At 44.2% G+C, this 23,437-nt stretch overlaps 1 protein-coding gene across 5 annotated transcripts in view; it reads left to right on the top strand.

Moving 5' to 3' along the window:
- Positions 1-23,437, top strand: part of ANK1 (ankyrin 1) — an 826,509-nt gene that overhangs the window by 514,599 nt on the left and 288,473 nt on the right. For all 5 annotated transcript variants that reach the window (XM_085634053.1, XM_085634051.1, XM_085634052.1 and 2 more), the window contains 3 exons: positions 11,793-12,004; positions 15,102-15,306; positions 18,645-18,741. In XM_085634053.1, the coding sequence (XP_085490179.1) occupies positions 11,793-12,004; positions 15,102-15,306; positions 18,645-18,741 (514 nt within the window). The remainder of the gene's footprint in view (positions 1-11,792; positions 12,005-15,101; positions 15,307-18,644; positions 18,742-23,437) is intronic.

The raw sequence follows: 23,437 nt of genomic DNA, 5'->3' as shown, positions 1-23,437 counted from the left end.
GTTCTTCAAGCGCTGCAACTCTGGGCAATAGCTTGCTTAATCTCCACAACGGCCCCAACAGCGCTGGGGATGCCTGGCTTCACCTTGGGGGTGCCCAGGAGTGGACATTTCACAGGGAAGCCAGGAAGGGTTCCACAGCGGTATGAGTACAAGCGCCAGGACGCCCCGTTGCTGGGGCAGCAGTGCGCTATACAAGTATAAAATTTCATTTCATTTCATTTCAGGAGGACTGGATGGTGTCGATCGACTTGCAGGATGCGTATTTTCATATTCCGATCCTGGAGTCGCACAGGAAGTATCTCCGTTTTACGGTAGGGTCGCAACATTATCAGTTTGCGGTTCTCCCATTTGGTCTTACTACTGCACCTCGAGTCTTCACCAAGGTGATGGCCGTGGTGGCAGCCCATCTTAGAAGGTCGGGGATTCCAGTTTTCCCCTATCTGGACGACTGGCTGATCAAAGCGGAGCCGCCAGAGAAGGTGCTTCATCATCTGCAGGTTACAACTCAGCTGTTGTACAAATTGGGTTTCTCGATAAACGTGCCCAAATCTCCCCTGGTGCCCTCTCAGCGCAACCTGTTCATAGAGGCGGTACTGGACACTGCTGTGTGCCGAGCATTCCCACCTCCTCAAAGGATTCTCGACATACAGGAAATGATTCCTTTGTTTTACAATGGAGAGGTCGTTCCAGTCCTGAAGGTCCTTCGTCTGCTCGGTCTGTTTGCTTCCTGCATTCTGTTGGTTAACCATGCACGCTGGCACATGAGGGCGCTCCAGTGGTGCCTCCGCAGGCAGTGGTATCAGCACAACGGAGATCTCAGAGAGTCTGTGAGGATCTCCAGAGAAGCTGCAGCGGATATGTCTTGGTGGAGTGTGGAGGGCAATCTGTCTCAAGGAAAGCCCTTCCATCTACCTCCATCGGTGGCCACAGTGATAACGGATGCATCCACTTTAGGGTGGGGTGCTCACCTGGGGGATCTGGAGATCAAAGGTCTTTGGTCTCCAGAGGAAAAGTTGCTGGCGATACGTTTGGCACTCAAGGCCTTCCTCCCTTCCCTACGCGGTCAGTCGGTTCAAGTCCTGACGGACAACACTACCACGATGTGGTATATCAACAAGCAGGGAGGAGTGGGGTCGCATTGCCTCTGCAGAGAGGCTCTGCGTCTCTGGTCCTGGGTTCAGGATCATCAGATTTGTCTGATGGCAAATCATCTGGCCGGAGTTCTGAACGTGCGTGCAGACAGTCTCAGTCGGCAGTTCTCTACCGACCACGAGTGGAGGCTCCATCCGGAGGTGGTTCGTCACGTCTTTCGGACGTGGGGAACTCCTCGGGTGGATCTGTTTGCCACTCACGAGAACGCTCACTGCCCGTGATTCTGCAGTCTCCAGTTTCCGTTGCAGGGTGCGTTGGGGGACGCGTTTCAGTTGAGATGGGACTCACCTCTCCTTTACGCTTTTCCTCCCATACCCTTGATTCCTCGGGTTCTGAGGAAGATTCACCAAGACCGGGCCCAAGTCATAATGATCGCCCCAGATTGGCCAAGAAAGGTGTGGTATACAGATCTTCTCCACCCCTCCTCGTGCCCTCCGCTCCGTCTCCCTCTCAGGGCAGACCTCCTCTCGCAGTTGCAGGGGCAGGTTCAACACCCCCACCTCCTGAGCTTACACCTTCATGCCTGGAGATTGAACGGGGCAACCTGAATTCTTTTTCTCTCCCGCCTGATGTGGTGGACGTGATTTTGTCTGCCAGGCGTCACTCCACCAAGTCTATCTATTCCTATAGGTGGTCCAAATTTGTCCATTGGTGTGTCTATTGACCCTTTGAGGGCTCGTTTACCTAACATCCTTCAGTTTGCTCTCTCTCTAGCTCAGCAAGGTTTTGCTGTAGCTACTGTGAAGGGTTATTTATCGGCTTTGTCGGCATTCCTTTGCTTGCCGGATCAGCCGTCCTTGTTTAAATCACCTATTGTGTTACGGTTCATTAAGGGCCTTACCAACAAATTTCCGCCCACTCCATTTATTGTGCCTCAATGGGACTTAAATCTTGTCTTAACTCACTTGATGGGTTCTCCCTTTGAACCTTTGCATAAGTGTCCCTTAAGGCTATTGTCTTTTAAAACAGTTTTTCTCATTGCCATTACCTCAGCAAGGAGGGTAAGTGAGCTTCAAGCTCTGAGTTCGATACCCCCGTTCTTGTCCATTCAAGCTGAAAGAATGGTACTCAGGACCAGGGCTGCTTTTCTGTCTAAGGTGGTAACTCCTTTCCATTTGGGGCAGTCCATTACCCTTCCTACCTTCTATCCTCCCCCTTCCAAGGAGGAGGAGCGGCTTCACCGCTTGGACCCTAAGAGGGCGGTGAGTTTTTACTTCGATAGAACTAAAGACTTTCGAGTGGCTGACCAGCTCTTCGTTGGCTTCATTGGCTGCAGGAAAGGCAGAGCGGTGCACAAGCGCACCCTTTCCAGATGGATTATCTTGTGCATCAAGATCTGTTACTCTTTGGCCGGTAAGGAACCTCCAGAGGGTATAAGGGCTCATTCTACCAGGGCAAAGTCTTCTTCATCTGCCTTATCTAGAGGTGTTCCTGTGGAGGACATTTGAAGAGCGGCAACTTGGGCCTCCCTCCACACTTTCTCGAAGCATTACTGCTTAGATTCTGAGGTGAGGAGGGACGGACACTTTGCACGTTCTGTCCTTCAGCACTTTTTGGTATAGAAGGGTGGACACCCTCCTCCGGGAGTGGGGACTGCTGTGGGAATCTATTCACAAGGTGAAGAATCCACTGGCAAGTGTATCCATCAGAAGAACAAGTTACTTACCTTCGGTAACGCTTTTTCTGGTGGATACAGTATCTGCCTGTGGATTCCTCACTGACCCACCTGCCTCCCCGTTGTCCACCCTTTTATACCTACAATAGTGATAATGTGCCAAAATGTATATGTTACTGTCAAAGGAAGTGTGTTATTTCTTTTGCTTTCCTGCATTGACTTCACACTGTGTGTGTTGGTTTGAATATTACGTAATGTGTATACTGTATATATATCGTTGTCGGTCCGTCCGTGTGCCTCGAAGGCATGGAAAAAAAGGGCATAACTGACGTCATCATGACGACGAGGCTCTCTTATGGCTCCGGTGACGTCAACGGAGCCGCGTGCGGAGCCATGCTTTTGTGACGTCGTCCTCGTTGGCGTGGAGAGCTACGAAAAGTATCCGAATGTTGCTGGCGCAGGGGATATTCACAAGGTGAGGAATCCACAGGCAGATACTGTATCCACCAGAAAAAGCGTTACCGAAGGTAAGTAACTTGTTCTTCTGAGCCGTATGGCTGTGGCACAGTTCAATACTCTTTTGTTCAATTTGAAGACTCAAAGAAGCATTTCTGATCCATATTATAGAGTCACTCAGTGTTTAGCACCATTAAACAACATTGCTTTTGCTCTCTACTGTGCAACGAGATAACAAAGTGGGTCAAAGGGACCATTCCTATTCTAGATGGCGATTAATACCAAATGTTGTTATTATATCTCAAGCAAGGGGAAGATCTTTGTACCCAGTTTCTGTTGCCTCCATGCCACCAGGTATAGAAAGGAAAAATGGCAGCACTTAGAACAGGAATATCTGCACTTGTAGGAGAAAATATTGGTCTGATAGGAATTTACCTCGCTTGAGCAGGAAGTAGCCCACTCTACCATTTAGGGAAGCAAGACTCCACCTAATCAATGAATCATGATATGCATGGATGCAGATCATGCCACATACTCACCTGATTCCTGAATTCTGAAAACACCCACATGCCTGTCCATGAACATCAGGCTTAATGGTAACATTATCATTATGCCATTCAATGGTATCCTTGTTTGGAGTAGGAGTCTATAAGGCCCAATGTAATATCGACGTATACCCCTTTTTCCAACCCAGAATGTCTTTTGGTCTGTGTATTGGAAAGTTCCAAAGCACCTTAATGAATTTGTTAGGGTAACTTTTATAAATTGTATTTATGTCAGTTTTGCAATTAGAACAAATCTCATCTAAAATACTTTTGACCCACATCACCATGATTTTGACATAATCAGTTGGTTGTACTTCCAGCCGGCATGCAAGACCACAGTTCTGGAAGTTCCCAGATGAAGGTTTTTAGTGTCCCAGAACTTGCTGAAGTGTGTACCATATTATTTTACTCTTTAACTGAACCTTCACCTACCCATTAAACAATAAAAAACAACAATATTGAGTACAGGTGCTACATTGGAATGAAATTGTGCACTCTTGCTAATATGCACTTGTTATAGAGTTCAGCACTACAAGATTCCGTGTGAGTTTTAAAGTGTACCACTGTGCTGGTGTGTGTGCCTCTGAATTACATAGCACAATTGAAAAACATTCTCTTTTTAACAGCATGCCTCATCAGTGGTCTTTCCAAGTACGGCAGCATCACACTGATCCTCTGAGAACTCCACTTGCTCCCACTGCCCATATGTGCCACAATCAACAACAGCTACACACTCTACTAGGCAATTCCCTGTGGCACCTCATCATACCTAGAGAACAAAGTTTAGGACTTAGAAATCAGAAAATTGAGGAAGAAGAAAATGATGTGCCAGACCTGATATTCTCTTATGATGTGGAGCACCATCTCAGGCCAGATGAGTCAGGCTCAATCCGTCACTTCCGCCAGGGACTGAAACCCCATCTTTTCAAGAAATCCCTAATTCCAGGGCAACTACTGAGATGCTGTACAATGCCTAAAGAGTTACATTACCCACTCCCCCTTCTACCTTCTGCAGCTCTGCAATGTATTTTACTGCCCTTATTCCCCACCTCTTAAGCTGTGTTCTAGCACAATTACCATCTTGACTGTAAACTATTGTCAGTGATATACTTTCACAGCGTTCACACTCCTCCTCACCTTTTCTACATTACCTGCTGTAAAACCTCTGTACTGTGGGGTGCACTGCCGCTTTGTAGCTAGGCTTGCACTGTATAAGTCACGTATGCACATTCTGCCTTTCAGCAAGATCATTCTCAGGTTTGAGGTGTCAACTTTTCCTATCAGGATCTTAAAGTTTTTGTTAGGAATTGTTTTCTGCACAGTACACTTCTTCATGAATTCATGAATACTTAGACCACCAGAAAACATGCAGTAGAAGACTGACAAACATAGACCTGCCACTCTCAAGCGTTGAAAGATTCTCTATTCTGATTACACTTGAAGAATGAGTGAAAACCTTGGCCGCAGTGCAGCAGATAGAGCCTGCTACCCTACTTTGAGGCAGGGACCATAATATGACACTACATCCCATATTAGACAGCACTGAGGTTAGAGGTAGAGTTCACCCAAGGGCACGTGTGGTACTGGATGCTATACAGCAACAACACGACCTGGTTGACACCTGGAGACTACAACACCCATAGGAGAGAGGTTCCACATGCTACACCTCCGCCCTAGAATTAGTCTCTAGGTTGAACTACTGGCTGGGCACGAGGGACGTGACTAGCTGGACGGTGGACTCAAGACACCTGGCACGCACCTACTTGGATCACTCACCAGTGACATTGACACTAAGCCCACCATACTTGATAAAGACACATACACTATGGCAACTGCACTCCACCATGCTACTAGATACTGCCTTTAAAGAAGACATTAGACATGCCATACTTCATTATTTTGATACAAATACTGGTTTGGTGGAGTCATGTGGGACCCTTTGAGAGGCATTTAAGGCAGTGATTCGGGGAAAATGCATTGCTAAGGGGCATAGAATACTTAAATCTATTAGGTTCACATTGGCAGGACAGGACTCAGACCTACAGAACCTACAGGCCCCATACCACGCCCGGAACACCACTGATACGTTGCACACTATATTCACTAAGCTACAAGAATATAGAGATGGGGCAGATAGAGAGATAAAATGCTGTGGCACAAACATACAGTGAGGGAGGTATGCCAGGACACACGCTGGAAAAGCGCCTTTTACTCAATCAGGTGAGCTCGATCGTGGTCTCAATTGAAGATGACGATGGTCATACTATACATACACCAGACACTATAATGCAGGAATTCACAATGTACTACACTAAACTCTACGAGCCTGGTGTTACCCATGATGATGCAGTTATTAATTGGTAGCTAGAAAGGGCAACATCGGCATAAGTGGAGGGTGCTGATTTTGCTTGGCAATCACCGTACCAGAGACCCGTGGTGCTGTCAAGTCCTTAAAAAGTAACAAGCCACCAGGTAGTGACGGGCTCACTTGTGAGTTCTCTAAAACATATATGGAAGAACTTGCACTGATGCTATTCAAGGTCTATGAGAAGGCACTGACTGCGGCATGCCCCCCTAACACAATGCGAGTGGCGGTAGTAGTCACTCCTAAAACCAGACAAGCCTTCCAGCCAGTGTGACTCATACCGGCCACTGTCATTAATTACCGTAGATAACAAAATCCCTGCAAAAATAATTGTAGCAAGACTACTCCAGCTGCTGCACAGACTGGTTCTGCCGAACCAGTCAAAGTTCATCACCGATAGGTCCGCTGCAGACAATCTACCGATCCTATTCATGATTACGCACCACATAATCTCAGACATAGAGACGTGGCTCACTTCCTTGATGCAGACAGAGCATTTGATTCAGTGGTCTGGCGGGTCTTATTCACGACTCTGGGGAGGATGGGATTCTGGATGGATATAGTACGGTGGATCAGGCTACTATAAACCCAACCAACTGAAAAAGTGAGAGGGAACAAGCTGTTGTCTGCTCCCATACCTATTAAATGGGATACACGAAAGGTCCACCTTATGTCACTGATTTTGTTTGCCTGAGCAGTAGAGCTACTAGCGAGAATCCTACAGGAGACCCATGGCGAGGGAGGAATTCCGCTTGTGAAGTATAGAACCCTGGTGTCACTCTGTACCAATGACATCATACTGTTTGTTAGGTATCGAGGAGACTTTCTTAACCCTGTTACCAGAGCTATGAATATTTGGTAGTTGGTCTGGCCTCACGATAAACTTGGATAATTCAGTTGTACTGCTAACAGAAAACACAAGAGAAGAGGCATTGGATTTCTCCATGCTGTGGAGTGTGGATCCAGTCAGATTCCTAGGCATACAGTACCATTGAGACATTAACGTCTTGCTCCTTGGTAACTATGGGGTGTGTATGGAGAAAATATTATGGAATATAGATAAATGGAATTGGATGCCGATATTATTGGCTGGGAGGATAGGTATAATGAAAATGGTGATCTTCCCTCAGCTGATTTACCGCTACGAAAACCTAACAATCCAACTCACCCATAGTTATTTTAGGATACTATACACTCAGATGGTGTGAGTCTCTTGGGTGGGTAGGATTGCCAGAATAAACTGGAAGACGATGCAGTTGCCTTTGAGCAAGGGGTATTCTCTGCACCATACTTCGAAGTCTACTACCTTGTGACACAGGTGCAATATGCCCACCGCTGGCTTCATAATATTAGACTTGTACCACACTATGAGATGGAAATTGGCCTGGCGGGCCCATGCCCAATGAAGCAGGTGCTTCTTATAACTCTCACTAGGCCAAGAGTGGAAATACACACAGTGGAATGCACTGTGTGGCTTGGGTGAGATTGTCTTCCATTACTGGCACAGATGAGATATACTTCCCTGGGCTCTCTTTATTGAATAAGCTACAGTTCGAGGTTACCTGCAAACCTGCTGCCAGGAAAAGATTGTTTAACAGACAACTATGCACTATGGGGGACTTGCATAATGAAGGCTCCTTCCGTACATTGCAGGACTATAAGGAACTGGGGAGCTACAATGCATTAAATATTTACTCATATTGTGTCTGGCTAGATCAGTTAGGGAGCACTATACAGGGCACCCTGCTGAACCTGAAGACTTGAAACTGTTGGCACTTCTGATAACACATATACTAACCACCAGATGGATATCCCTTATGTATGCCACAGTGATGCAGACTATGTCCAGTATGGACATACAGCATAAGGTCCAATAGAGCAGGAGTTGGCACATAGGTGCTAAAGTGGGTGACGCTATCTGGACGTATTGCTGTGTCTAAACCCCAAAAATATCTGCTAAATACTTAGAATGGCTATATCACACACTGCTTAGTCAATGTAGGAGAGGGCTTGAGATGGATTCTAGAGGCCAGAAATGCTGGGCCCCTGAGATGGATATTCTACATGTGGCTTGGGCGTGCCCGGCAATACATCAATACTTGGAATAGGTCTATGGGAAATTGAACACCATGATGGAAGACCAACTCCGTAAGAAACCATTTGTGGCACTGTTGGGATATGTTGGAGCTATTCTCAAACAATTCAGGTAAATTCACGCCCTAGCGTTACTGTTCACTAAGTAGAGAGTGGCTATGTGCTGAGGCAGATCTCCTAAAATCAGATACTGAGTGAAGGACCTAGTCAGGTGTAAAACACAGTCACAGAACTATGACATGCAACTGCAGCAAGGGTCTCGTCCCAGAGACATATGGGGCCCTCTAAGACACTATCTGCTAGAAGAAGAGGACAACATTAATTCTGAAGGCTAATAGACACTAAATACAAGTACGCAGGAAGTTCTATATTATACTGTGTGTTAGATACTTTAGGTGAACTGTACAAATACATCCATGTTGCATATCACCTCTGTCGCTGAGGACCATAACGCTGATATAATTAATAAGGCAAATGTATCAAATTACTTTGACCAATGTACTCTCGTTTGAGTTATGATGTATGATCTTAAACTTAAATAAAATAATTTTAAAAATGTGAAAACCTTCAGATAATGACCTTATAGTGTTTCAGTATTTCCTGATGTTGCTATAACAAGAGGGAAAGTACATATTGCGACTTTGCCTGTAGATCAAGTGGATATGCCATGCAAAAATCTCATTATTGATTATTTGGAACACTGGATAACCCCTTTATTTATGGAATTATTCAGATCTAAGGTGCTGATTCAGCGGGGTGACATGATGCCCATGGTATCATTAAACACATGGCAGGGTAGCACTCTAAAAAATCTCTATGCTTATGGTAGATGGCACTTAGCCCACTGGTACTTATACAGACAGAGAGCAAAATATGGATGATGACCATCTATTGAATTCTAGAGGAGTTGCATCAATGGGGACCTAGTCATTGCTTCCCAGACAATATTTTCTGAAGACTGTTCAGCAAAAGAACACACCAAAAACCTCAACTTCACATCCTTTCTCCTAGAAATGAACCCTAATGCTGATGTCAGACTGTCCACTCAGGGAGCATCTGGGTATGTCTCTGGGACTGAAGGCAGTATGAACCATCATAATTCAAGGGTTTGAATTTGATTATGTGAATCCTGGTATTTTAAAGATTGGCCATTTGAAATTGTGTCCAGACTTTATGGATGGTCACTGTCATAGAGGCTTGCAGACCTTCCACCAAGACAATATTTTGATTTAAAGAAAGTGTTTTATATAATGCCCTTTAAAGTGCTACATATGGTGTTGTTTGCTATTTTGAGTATCCCCTTTTTCAACATTTGAAAAAGTGCAACAATGTTTTCTTTCCCAGATATTATTCTTTTTTTGGTAATCATTTTGGCGTACACTCAGTGACTTACATGCTCTAGCCAGAATGAGCATTTCACAGTCTTTCCTTAGAGACAGGGTTGTGCTCAGGCTGCATTTTTTCACCTAAAGTAATTTCTGATTGCCACTTGAATCCGTTTGTTTCTCTGTCTGTGTTCTTTCCATCACGGCTGTTACCAGTTGAACTGTTGTGCTAGTATGTCACAAGGATGATATTGTGAATTACAGTAGTGGAATCAACTCAAGACAGTTGACAATTACAATGTTCTGCAGTGAGATTTATAGGCACATGCATCAAAGGAAAAACCGGTCGCAAACGGGCAGATTCTCAGAATATGCCCCTTTGCGACCGGTATTTTTGCATTTGGGATGCATCATCCCAAATGCAAAAATCGCAATTTAAGGAATCTCTAAATTGCGATTGCTTAAATTGCGATTGCATTTAAGGAATCCCAAATTGAGATTCCTTAAATGCAATGCATTAAAGTAAAAAAATTAGCGATTTCGCTAATAGGGGGAGCAAATTACTATGAAGTTGAACTTCATGGTAATTTGCAAAAACTTTGAAAAATGCACTTTTGTGCATTTTTCAAAGTTTCATGTTGCGCACACACATGCCCTGAAGGCATGTGTGTGTGCAACATATGTGCACAGATCAATTTCAGGGGTGCAATAGGGTGTCATTTTGACACCCTTGCACCCTTGAAATTGCCCATAGGAATAAATGGGACGGCATTCCTTAATTGCGACTCGCAATTTGCGACTCGCAATTAAGGAATGTGTAGGAATCGCTATTTTTTTAGCGATTCCTACAGGCAAAGGCTTTTGCAATTCCTTAATTGCGATTCCTTAATAATCGCAATTAAGGAATCGCAAAAGCCTACGTTGATGCATGTGCCAGATAGGTGTTAATATTTCTGTTCCCTAGCACAGTTACAAGGAAGCTGTATATTCATGGACCCATACTTCTTAGTTTAATCTATATTGAGGGGCTGTGACTGTGGGGGATAATTGACGAGGTAGTCTCTTGAAACTGAAGAGTAGGTAGCTGGAACCAGTTAACTATCCAAAAGTGCATGCTATTGATGGTAAGCCTGGGTAACCTGTCATCCAGGCAAAGCACAGACGCAGCCATCCCGTAAACAACATGCAAGGGTCATGAGCTAGAGAAAAGCACCGTTTGGCAGGCAAGTAAGTTTTTAACAGTGGGCAGAGAATAAGAGCCATGGCATAACCGAAGAGCAAAAGCGGAATATCAAGATCTGAGTTGACGAAACAGGACTCAAGTGGCTTCTCTCCATGAAATGCTCCATCTAAAATGATATCCATTTTCCTGAGAATAGCAGTTAAAATAATTTACTATACAGATGCCCAGCAGTTTCAACAATTTTTGTTGTCTGTGTATACTCATAGAGATTTATATATGCTGCCCTTTGTATGTGTGCTTTATAGATGTCAGCAGATGCTGTGGCATAGCCAGAATGCATGAACCCTTCTCTTTTTGTGTAGCTTTCCTCTGGTGGCACATAGACCTTAGGTGGCACATCCAAATACTATTACACGCCCATCTTTTCTGTCTCCAAGGAGTTTGTATAGGAACGGATAAATATTACCCGTACCAAGCCATTGTAAGTATGTGTAATAGTTACAAACCCTCTTCCCTAAATAGTAAGCGATGGCCACAGTAGTATTGCAACACAGCAGAAGGGTACAACCAATACATATTTGGGCCATCACTGCCAAGGTACAAGTCTGTAACCGCAGATAGGAGCATGTATTAGTTGTCACTACTGTGTTGGTAATATTTGCCCCAAATATCACATTCTCTGTGAACTGTTAACTCACTACAGAATACAATAAGCAAGACTCTAGAACAAAATCATGCTGAAAAAGATGTTACTCTTGTATATAACACTAGTCTACACTCTGGTATATTTTACATATTCACAAGTATTCACCCGACTTTCCAATTAGCCAAAACTAGCAGAACAATGCTGGTTGCTAGAGGAGAAAGTACACCGAAGTATTCCATGGATGACATTGAATCCTACAAGGCTGTAGATTCTTTATTGACATCCTCTAATTTAAAAAGCAATGTCTCTCCTGAGGCTAGAGGGTTGCTTCTTAGAACCAATGACAGCGACACCACTTTGTGTAGTACCAGTACGAGAAGTAAGTAACTTTCCTTTCTCTTTTATTTGCAGAGCTCGAGAGCCCATCAGAGCTACAGAAAAAGCGTATCTGTCGCATCATCACTACAGATTTTCCACTCTACTTTGTGGTTATGTCTAGGGTCTGTCAGGACAGTGACCTGATTGGCCCGGAGGGAGGCATCCTGAAGAGCCGACTGGTGCCTATGGTGCAAGCCACATTCCCAGAAACAGCAGTTACCAAAAAAGTGAAGCTAGCTCTGCAGGTAAAGCGCTATATGTTTTTAATCAAGGGTCTCCTGCGCCAAATATACCCAATGCCTTGTTTGTGTATAGGAATACTGTGGTGCTGCATTGAGATAAATGGTAGGCACTTGTCCCTGAAGTTAAATTCCACTCAACCCAAAGAATCAACACTTGAAGTTTCCAAATTATCACTAAATCCATGGTTAGCTCCTTCAATATCTTGAAAAATGTTTTTTCTACTTTATTCTGGCATGAGGTTTGTCAGTCTTACAAAAATGCAGAGTGAAGAGCTGAAGTGCCCAGGCCCTGTGGTCATAGCCCACTGTACATTGCTTGCAGCCAGGTTCTGAGCCCAAAGCACAGCGCACACAGGCAAAGGCCCTACATACTTGGTTTTGTTGGAAACGGGGTTTGCGCAGGACCAGACATACTCAACCCTGCTGCACACATTTGAAGAAGGCCTTGTGCGGGGGAGGGGGGTGTAGAGGGTCTGGGGGCATTATGCCCCAGGCCCAGCACTTTTTCAGGTCCCTGCACTTCTAGTGCAGAATTAATTTATGGATTTTAAAGTATGCCTCCCTGTTTATTAATGATGAGGCTTCTAAACGCAGCCATACCACTAGATGGTGCCAGAAGTCGAAACTGTCACGTTTCTCTTCCTTAGAGGAAACTTCCTTTTATATTTGGAAGCAAGTGCTCCTGCCACTTTGCATAAATGGAAGAACCACAGATAAAATGTTTGAGTCAGGTCCCACAAAAAACTTCTATCATGCCAGAGTGTTGGCTGCACTGCCTGACCATAGGCTAGGAGCGCCTTCAAACAAGCTCTGCTGCAAAGTGCCAAAGCCCTTGCTCGGAGGGGTTTAGACTCCTGGAGGCATATTTATGCCATGATGGTGAAAATAAATGTGACCAAATAACATGTGTTAATAGGAATACATGTATTGATACATTTATTGCCACAGTGATAAGGCCAAACTCTTTGTTATTACTAAATTACAATGTAACTAACATGAGACAAAACAATGCTTCTTGTTTAACAAATACATTTTACTTACTGTTGACAGAAGAAAACAGGAACTATCCATGCATCTTTGTAAAAGTGATTGTATCTCACTGTCCAAAGTTAACCTTCTGTGCTCTGGATATGGTTATAAACCTTTATTTAAAACTGCTTCACATGAAAAAATAGCATGTCATAAGCCATACATGCAGATCCACTGAGTGTAATATGGCATTACTTACCATTGTTTGGGGAGGGGTACCATGACCCACTTGAAGCTTTGCCTTTTAAGAGTCACGGTCCCTCTCCACACTCAAAAATGGTTAAAAAAGTGTTCTATTACAATCTGCGGATTATATATTATAAAGAGTTAGTCATAGAGACTTGGTTAAATTGAACTTTCCATCAGGAATTGTATTTTTTTTATGTGCTAATGACTTTGATGCTTTGATGAATGTGTGCTGAATTTGGAGTTGCTTGGTGCATTCAGCTATGGCCCTTCATTTACAATTTTATGCAGCTCGGCCAAATGGGCAAAAGGTATTTGGGGTGATCCAAAGTAGCGTTTCACATTTTGCATCCTATTGTGATTGTAGCTCTTTGCTACAGCGGCAGAATGAAACTAGTTTGACAGAAATGTTTTCAATGAAATGGGGGTGCGCCAGGTAATGAAGTCCAGAAGCCAGCGAGTTGTATCAAGAAAGCTCTTTATTTCAAATTCACAAATCAAATAAAAAATACGAAAAGCTCAGCCAACACGTTTCATCTCCTCACGGGGAACTTCATTAGGGCTTATATGTCAACAGTGACAATGATCAAGAGTTCAAGTGGTCAGTATAAAAGTTCTAGACCAGTGTGTTGCGCTGGGACAATCAGGAGTGTTTACAGGTATAATAAAGCCTGCATTAGGAGACTGTAACACATGTTCGTCCGGTCGGCACTCCGCCGTTGTTATTCTTGACATAAGTTTGACATAAATATACAACTTTAATCTAAACATACCTTTTTGTGATTTGGTGTAAATCCATTCCGTAATGTTTGTTATAGCTGTTTTACAAAAAGGTGTTACCTGGGCTTTGAAGGGTTGATCTTGATTATTGTTTAGACAATTCATGAATAGTGCATAAATCCAAATATGAGAAGGATCCATGGAAATTTCAGAAAGTATTCAAATGTAATGGAACGCGGGAGTATTTTTCCTTTCGGCCATTTCAGTATCCACTATCCAAATTAATCTGCAGATCCAAGTGATCTGATTGGCTGAATGTGACTGAAACATCCAGTTGCGGTCAACAGTATGCAGTGGAAGGAACCCATGACAACTCTGGAGTCCTGCTTAACAGAAAAAAACATAGGGCATAAGGGAACTGGGGAACATCCTCATAGTTCACACAACATGTTTGGGATTAATAAAGAGATTCTGTACTCAAAATGTCATGAAAACATATTTTGTGTCACAGGTTCCTTAGATAAAAGTGGGACCTTTGAATTGTAGCAGAGGTTATTTGAGCAATTGATGGACCCACAAATATTTGTGGCTCTAGCATTATAAAAAAATAATTGCATAGGCAGCACAAAGTCGACTATAACATGATCTGTGTCATCGTGCTCAAACATGACCAATGCACTACAGGGGAGTTATGGTTGCCTTTCTTACCATGACTGGCTAATTTTGGTGGTAACCATAACCTCCTTTGAGATGAATTATTTTAAAGGAATATTTGTGTTTCTATGACAGGCTAGCTTCTCTTCAAAATAAAGCATTGTAACCTTAATTTAACAATGTTTTCTTCTGTGTATTTTGGGTCTCTCCAAGAACAAGTCTGCAGTTGGAAAAATTGTGTGTATGTCCCTAGGATTAGAAGTTGCTGATTCAGATTCCAGGAATATGAATAGGTGGCTTCTGACGGGTGTTACAAGGGGGAAAGTCCAAAGGATAGACTTCCGTATAGTTTCAGTTTGGTTGTACTTTTTCACGCTGTTTCTATTAAAAATTGTGTCTGAAGTTCAAAATGAATCTGATACATTCTGTAATTTCAAATGGAACTAAGAAAATGAACCTGTTCCTCCCAAAGACCAGAAACTAAGATACAGTTCTCATATGTTTTCTGTAGGCGCAGCCTGTACCCGATGATCTGGTCTCCAAGTTACTTGGTAACCAAGCCACTTTTAGCCCTATTGTCACTGTTGAGCCAAGACGAAGAAAATTTCACCGACCCATAGGGCTTCGTATCCCACTACCACCATCTTGGAAAGACAATCCACGGGATAGTGGAGAAGGAGATACAACAAGCCTTCGCCTGCTGTGCAGCGTTATTGGTAAGAAAGAATATTAGGTGTGCAAAACCACCCGTTTTACCCCATCATTAAAACGTCCTCTGATCCAATGTGCTGACTCATTCTTAACCCCATCCTTGAATCACCATTAAGCCCATCCACTTCCCCTTCGTTAACCTAGTGCTTGAACCGTAATTAACCTGATCCTCTGACTCGTTGCTAATCCCATTGATGCCACATCATTATCTCATCCTCTAAACCACTGTTAAAACTAACTCTAAACACTCATTAATCACTTCCTCTGACCCTCTGTTAATTTATCATGTCATTTATGATTAATCCCCACCTGCTGACACATTATGAACTAATAACTGTATTTAACATTAATAAGCCTATCCTCTGGTCCTTCTTTGACCCCACATTTTAACCCATTGTTATTCCCAACAAGTAAACCCATCCTTTGTTAATCATCCTCAAACGCATCCTTAATTACAGTCTATACTCCACTGTTAATCCCATCTTTTAAACCAATTATTTGAACCATTCCTAAACCCATGGTCAAGGCCATACTTTTAGTTATTTTTTGATAATCAATTTTTTATTTTCAGTTTGAAAAAAAACAAGCAAACAAAATGACAGCATCCATCTTACACAGTAAAGCCAATTCCATCTCCAACAGGCAGAAAAAAACACTGTTAGGGTAGGTGTATTTATGCAAGCCACCCGAATCGGAAAAAAGTACCCCGCTACATGGGGGAGCCAAAGCCGACAATTTAAAACAGTAGTTTTAGCCATTTGCCCCAAACCCTATGGAACTTCGCGGGACAACTACGTGCCTCAAAGAGGGGTTCCTCCTGGGACGTGCACGAATCCACTCCCCGGCACCACTTTCGCAGGGTAAGGGGGGTTGGGCTGAGCCCAGGCCGCTGCAATATCTAAATCTAGCCACAGAGACCGCCGTTCCCAGAAAATGCTTGTGCTCTCTAGAGCCGTCAAACCATCAAATACACCCAGGAGAAAATGTAAGGGATCATGTGGAACCTTCCAACCCAAGGTCTGTGTGAGCTCAGATTCCACCCCGGCCCAGAATGGGTCAAGGCCTGCGAAAAGCCAGACCATGTGGTAGAAGTCGGCCGGAGCTCGTCCGCATCTTGTGCAGTCCGGGGATGGGCGCAGCCCCGCCCTGTGTAGGCACTCTGGAGTAAGATAGGCCGTGTGGAGATAATAGAGTTGAATGAGGTGGAGTTTAGAGGAGGTCTTAAGGGTTTTGGGGGCCATAAGGGCATTGCGCCAGTCTGCATCTTTTAGGGGGCCAAGCCATCCCTCCCAGCGGGCCCGGAGCGAGTCCAAAGAGGTTGGGCCATTGTTCACCAGGGAACGGTATAACCGTGACACCCTTCCCCTAACCAGATTGCCCATCATTACTTGTGCCTCCAACGGGCTAAACTCGGGTAGTGATGTACCTATTAGGATATGTACAGTGAGGGCGTGGCGGAGTTGCAAGTACTTGTAAAATTGAGAGGTGTGGAGGGTGTGGCGTTGCTGTAGGTCGGGAAAGGCCCTGATGTGATCCCCCACCCAAACATCTCCAAGCAGAGAAATCCCAACGTGGTCCCAATGCCGTAAACCTGCAAGGGTCGACAACTCTCGCAAGCACGTGCCTTGCCAGAGAGGTGTATATTGAGTGAGTCTCTTATCCCTGCGCGTGTGGCGCAGAGCGGAGCGCCAGGCCACCAGGATCGCTCTAGTGATTGGTGGCATCATCTGTGGTATGAGGGCCCGTACAAGTATGCTTGAATATGTGGAAAGTCCATATCTCTTAGTTCTGTCCGATAGGCCGGGTCAGACCACCCCCCAGTAAACCAGCCACGGATAACGAGGAGTCTGGTAGCCAGGTAATAGAGATGGATATTCGTCATGCCCATGCCTCCATCAAAGGGTGGGATCCTGCAGTGGGCCAGGGCAATACACGGCCTTCCTCGCCCCAACAAAAACCGCGTAATTACCTAGTCGAACTCTCGGAACCAATCCCCGGGGCAGTAAAAGGTGGTATTCTGAATGATGTATAGGAAGCGGGGGAAGATCATCATTTAAAAAAGAGCCCATCTTCCAAGGGGGTTAAGTGGTAGAGTCTGCCAACGTTTGAGGTAGTTTTTGGCTTTCGTGACCAGGGGTTAATATTAAGCGCCCATTCCAGCTCTAGGAGCAGAGCCACCCAAATTCCAAGGTACTTGAACGATAGTCTCCTGATGGAGATGCTCAACTGCCAATCAAAGCAATCCCTTGACAGGTGGAGGGGAATCAGGGTAGACTTAGCCAGGTTGAGCCGCAGACCCGAGACACCCTCAAAGGCCCGAAGCACCTTCAGGCATTGGGGACCGGAAGATTCTGGGTCTGCCAGGAAGAGCAGGACATCGTCCGCGTAGAGGGCGATTTTGTCCACATGATGGGAATCCCAGGACCAACCCCTGATTTGGGAGTCGCTTCGTGTGAGGCAAGCTAGGGGTTCCATTGCCCGCGCGAATAAGAGGGGTGGGAGGGGACACCCCTGGTGCGCGTACCTCTCCGGATTGGGAACTCTTGCGAGATGGCACCGTTGATAAGGACCCTAGCTTTGGGACTGGAATACAGAACCTGGACAAGACGGCGGAAGTGGGAACTGAAGCCCATCATCAGGAGGACGTCCTCTAAGTATCGCCAGTCCACCCTGTCAAAAGCCTTCTCAAAGTCTATAAGAAGGAGGGCAAGATATGGTGTTAGGCAATGGCGGTGGGCAGGCATACTTTTAAAGCCATTTTTAATCACTTCTTCTCATTTATGTTTAAATCCATCCTTGAATCCATCAATGCTACCAGGCGTTTATTCTTCATTGTATGTCCTTCCTCTTTCCATCAAACCCTCTGCCGCTCTGTCTTTTTGTCACTCCCTTCCTTCCTTACACGTGGCCTAATTTAGAATTAGGTGCTAATGAAAACATGTCTCTTCATTTGGGAGTAAATGCTAAATCTGAAGGAGAATTGCCTGCAAAATTCGCTCAAAGATGCTGTTCATTCAGGAGAAGACATTCCACCAGTGGAATCTCCTTACATTCAGCCTCTCTTCTTCAAATTGGATATGCTTCCATTACAACTCAAATCTAAACCAGGTTCTGTCTTTCAAGCACTGTCTCAATCTCCCTCCCACTATGTAACTCTCTTTATTTGCCTGTCATTCTATCACATCTGTAATATTTGCTTATGCTCCTGCTATCAATTTCTTTATTATTCAGTCTCTTCATCTGTTGCTGTCTTCTCTGGATTGTTTGCCTCTGTCTCTCCTCTTATCACTCTGCTACTCACTCTATTAGTGATTAAAAAGTTACCTCTTTTTATATGTTTCAGGTGGTACAGCCCAGGCACAGTGGGAAGATATAACTGGAACAACCAAGCTTGTGTATGCCAATGAGTGTGCAAGCTTTACCACCAATGTGTCTGCCAGGTGAGCTTAAACAAGCCCACATAAATCTATGTGCATTTGTGTGTGCATGAATGCATGCATACCTTGCTAAGGGCAGTGCAATTCAAAAGAATTTGGTGCTTAAGCTGGTCTAGCCAAAACTTAAATACTGACTGCTGATTACCTAATGACAGATGTGGCAATGTCTCTATATGAGACAGTTTATGATTCTAGTTTTGTCTGTGCTAAAGCCAATGTGTGATTTTAGTTGCAGAAAGGATGGTACTGAAGAGGTCTCTGGTTCTAGTTAAGGGCGGATCACTTTCTGTATCTTGAGTCTTTGATCCGAGTCCTCAAATGTTTCTTTGTTTCACAAGCCTAATTTATAAGTTTGCTGTTTGTACCAATATTGGTTTGCAGGAATCACCAACATTCCTAATCTGTCTCGTTTGATATGTTTTGAATGGCACCAAACCTTCTCTAGTCTGTTCATTCTATCATTGACCAGGGCAGAGTGGCATTCCATGGAATAGATATGCCATACGTTTGTCCACTTTAGTGATCGTGGTGAAGAGGTTTGTGATTTCCACATATGAACTATTCTTTTTTTTTTATACACATTTTGTTGTTTTATATATAGAAAAAAGACATCAAAGCATAAACATAAAAACAACGATTCGTACATGTCTGTGACCCAAGTAACCCCTCAACAGAGCACAGTGTCTTATTTTCAAAGTGGTCGGTGGTGTAGCAGGGCACAATACACCTACAAGCAGCATCAACACAAGCAAAGAACAAAAGGAGCTATCCACTGGCAGAGAACCCCTGCCCTGAAGCTCGCCCAAGCTCAGAAAGTCATATGGACTATTCTTAGTCGTACAACCAGTAGGAGGTGTTTTATTAATTTGCCTATTTCTGTGCTGTTGTCTCTCTGAGTTGCTTAATAAGATTATAACTGGATTTAGTAGAAGATCGATATTTGTGACTTCCAGTACGTCTGTATATTTCTACAAGTCAGCCACTTGTTGACTTATGGACCATATTTGTTGCAATTCCACCAACACAGTTTGGAAGTACCAAGCATTTTGATGAAGGTTGCCCTGTAAAATAACACATCTTTGTGCTGTGTATCAAATAGATGATGTTGCTGCCCTAGCCCATATGTTGGACCATTTCTCCTCCGATACTATTGTTCTCAATCGGTTTCCTAAGCCGTTCAGCAAGAGTGTTTGTTAGTGATGCGACAAAATCCTCCTTTTCTTATCAAGTCCCAAAAAGAGTAATTCTAACAGAGATTTCTCCCTACCTGCTTTTTCCTTAACTAGTCTTTTGCCTAACTAGTGTATCATGTGTGTGATGCAGAATTTGTCAGCTCTTCTCAGTTCAAACTCGTATATGCACATCTCTCTGTAGAGGAGTTACCCCTCAGAGAATAGCTCTTCTAATTTAGGTAATTCAGAATTACAGACACAAACGTCTGTATCAAATAGGGTCTCTGGCTGTAGTTGTGAATTTGACATTGTATCTAATCTCTGTCCTAGTTCTTGGATGGAACATTGTCCATATTTAAATTTCCTACTCTAGACCTTTGTGAGACAATGCATTTCTGACAATGTCTTGGATAAACATTACGTGTATCTCATGTTTCTGCATAAAAAGTAGAAAATCCCCACTTGTCTGGAATCCCAGAACACATGTATATGTGAAGAAAATCAAAATGTAACTTTTAAAAATGTAGCTATATAAATATGGCAGTCTAGGACAAAATGTTTTCCTTTCCAACTAGAGAGAAAACCATACATAAAACTACATTGAACCTTGCTACTTATGGAAAAGATGAGAAAAACATACACACTTGAAGAAAAATGCATCCAAGTAGGGAGCATATACAAAGAAATTGGAAGTGAATACTGCTCCTTTAAGAAGCTACCAACTTCCTTATCCCATCATGCCTCAAACTTGCTCCACATCTTGCTCTGTTTCCTGGTAATTTGAGAAGATTCCCAGAACCCTATCATGGTTTTTTAGATGATTTTCTCTCAGCTGTTTACATTTTTCAGTTTCACCTGACATCTTCGGGCTCTGTTGGGTGTATTCCATCTTCTGAACATTTCTATGTGTTTGCCAGTTTTTGCTAGAGCTACACCACCACACCTTTAGTGTATGTAAGGTACTCCTACTGTGGAAGGAAGAACACTGCCAATAATTGGCTCAGTGCATATGGCCGGCCTTCACTTTTGAATATGAATTTTGTCAGACAACATTTTGAAGGATATTAAACTGGCCAGAAAAGGATCTAAGGAGTTGTCAGTACCCCATATGCCAAATTTACCCCATGTGGCTGATTAGAATGTTTTGGTGGAGTGTCTTTGTGGGCATAAGATAACATCCACCACTTCAGGAGGTAGGGAGAAATAACTTTGTTTGCCCCACCCATTCCCCAGGCATGCGTGTGGAGGCCAGAGTGTTGAACCTGCCCCTGCAAGAGGAGGTCGACCCTGTGAGTGAGACTGCGCAGGAGGCACAGGGAAAGGCGAATTATGTCTGCATACCACACCCTCTATAGCCAGTCCTCTGCAATTAGGATTACCTGGCCCTTGTCAAGGCAAATCTTCTTCAGAACATGAGAAATCAAGGATATGGGAGAAAATGCAAAATGAAGCAGAGTTTAACTTCGAACGAAACGGGTCCCCCATTGCTCCCGGAGTCGGAAACTGGAGAGCATAGAATTTCGGGCAGTGACCTTTCTCTTTGGTGGCAAATTCTGGGTACTTCCCCATAGCTGTAAAATGTTCTGGACCGCTTCTGGGGGAATATGCCACTCATGGTTGGCAAGATAATGATGGCTGAGACGATCTGCTCAAACCAGGTCATTTGCTGCTAAGCAGATCTGGTGGTCCTGAGCCAGGAGCAGAGTCACAGAACTTCTTGCCAGGGAAGGTACGACACCACTCCCCCTTTATTGTTGACACACTGAATTGCAGTCGTATTGTCAGTCAAGATACGGACAGACCAACTGCAAAGGGAAGGAAGAAAGGCTTTGAGATCCAGACATATAGCCCGTAACACGAGCAGAATGATATGCAATGTCTTTTCTTCTGGAGACTAAAGGCCTCTGATCTCCAGTTCATCCAGATGAGCTCCCCATTCTAGAGTGGAGGTAGCCGTGATCATTGTTGTCACCGAAGGGGGAAGGTGAAACAGCTTTCCTTGTTTAAGGTTGTTACTCACACTTAATCATCGTATGTCGGCTGCACTGTTTCTTTTTTTTTGTGTTAACAATTTTTATTTAGTTAAAGAAGCACAGAATCATCGATACAATATCACAGTGACATTCAAGGATCACATAATACAAGCCATTGGTGTTAGCATGCAATAGGCGTTAACCAGTCAAAGGGTCCGCGAGGGCTGCACTGTTTCTGAAGATTTTGATACAGCTTTTGACATCTCCATTGTTCTAGAACCACTGCCTGCAGAGGCACCACTGCAGAGTCCTCATGTTCCCGTTGTGCATGGGTTACCAACAGAATGTAGGAGGCCAGCAGATCAAGCCAATGTAAGACCATCAGAACTGGAATGTTTGCTTCAATCTGAAATATCAGAATCCTAGACTGAATATCCTGAATCATCTAATGAAGAAGGAAGTTATTACTCAATATGGTGTCCAGTACTGCCCTATGAACAGGATGCACTCAGAGGACGCAAGGAGAGATTTGGTCCCGGTTTGAACAACAACTTGAATGTTGCCTGCAAGTAGCGAGACACCATTATGGAGAGCTGGCTTCGATGAGTCAGTCATCAAGAGAAGGAAATACTGGGATTCCCATCAGCCTTAGATGGGCTGAAACCACTGGCATCACGTTTGTGATAACTGGAGGAGTGGAAGTGGGGCCAAACGAAAGGACTGCAAACTGGCACTGCTCTGATCCAGCCGTGAAGCGAAGATATTTCCTGTGTGACTGCAAGATTGGAATGTGGAAATAGGAATTGTGGAAGTCAACAGAAACCTCCCAGTCTTCTGCTTCCAGCACAAACAGAACATGAGCTAGGGACACCATTTTGACCCCTGAGGGTTAGGACTGAGCGTAGACCTCCATCCTTTTTAGAGACCAGTAAGTACCGGGAGTAGAACCCATGACCCTGTTCCCGCTCTGTAACCAACTTCACTGCGCCCTTCAAATGTAAGGATTGAACTTTCAGTTAGAGGACACACAGATGGTCTGGCAGGAGTGCATCTGAACGGGAATGGTTGGGAGAGGGTGGTTGTTGAAAGATAAGGGCATTCCTCCTGTCTACAACCTGGAAGACCTAAAGGTCTGAAGTGATAGTCCCCCAAGCTTGTGGAAAGGAGGATACCCATCCTCCAATGGGTTGTGTGTGTTAGGGCGAAGTGGAACTACGGCTGCTTGCTTGCTGTGGCTGGGAGGAGGAGGAAGAGGAGGAGGGAAGGAGAGGGAGGGTGTGAGTTCATCTTTTGCCTCATTTTCTGTGTTGTTACTAGAAGGAGTTGGCCTGTTGTTGTTGCCCATGCTGTGTATTCTCTAGTATCTGGGGGTGTTCTTCTTGCTTCTTCCTAGAGTATTTTGAAGAAGGACTTCAACTTCGGTTGTGATTATGGTGCCCTGTCGTTCTGCTTGCACTCTGCCCATAAACATTTCGGCCTCACGTTCTTTAAGTTTTTGGGATGCTTCTTCTGACACAACCCACAGGGTCCAATTCATGCACAAAATAGTTAAGC

The sequence above is a fragment of the Triturus cristatus genome, chromosome 11, assembly GCF_964204655.1.
Source record: "Triturus cristatus chromosome 11, aTriCri1.1, whole genome shotgun sequence".
Lineage (NCBI taxonomy): Eukaryota > Metazoa > Chordata > Amphibia > Caudata > Salamandridae > Triturus > Triturus cristatus.
This window is presented reverse-complemented; position numbering and strand designations above follow the sequence as displayed.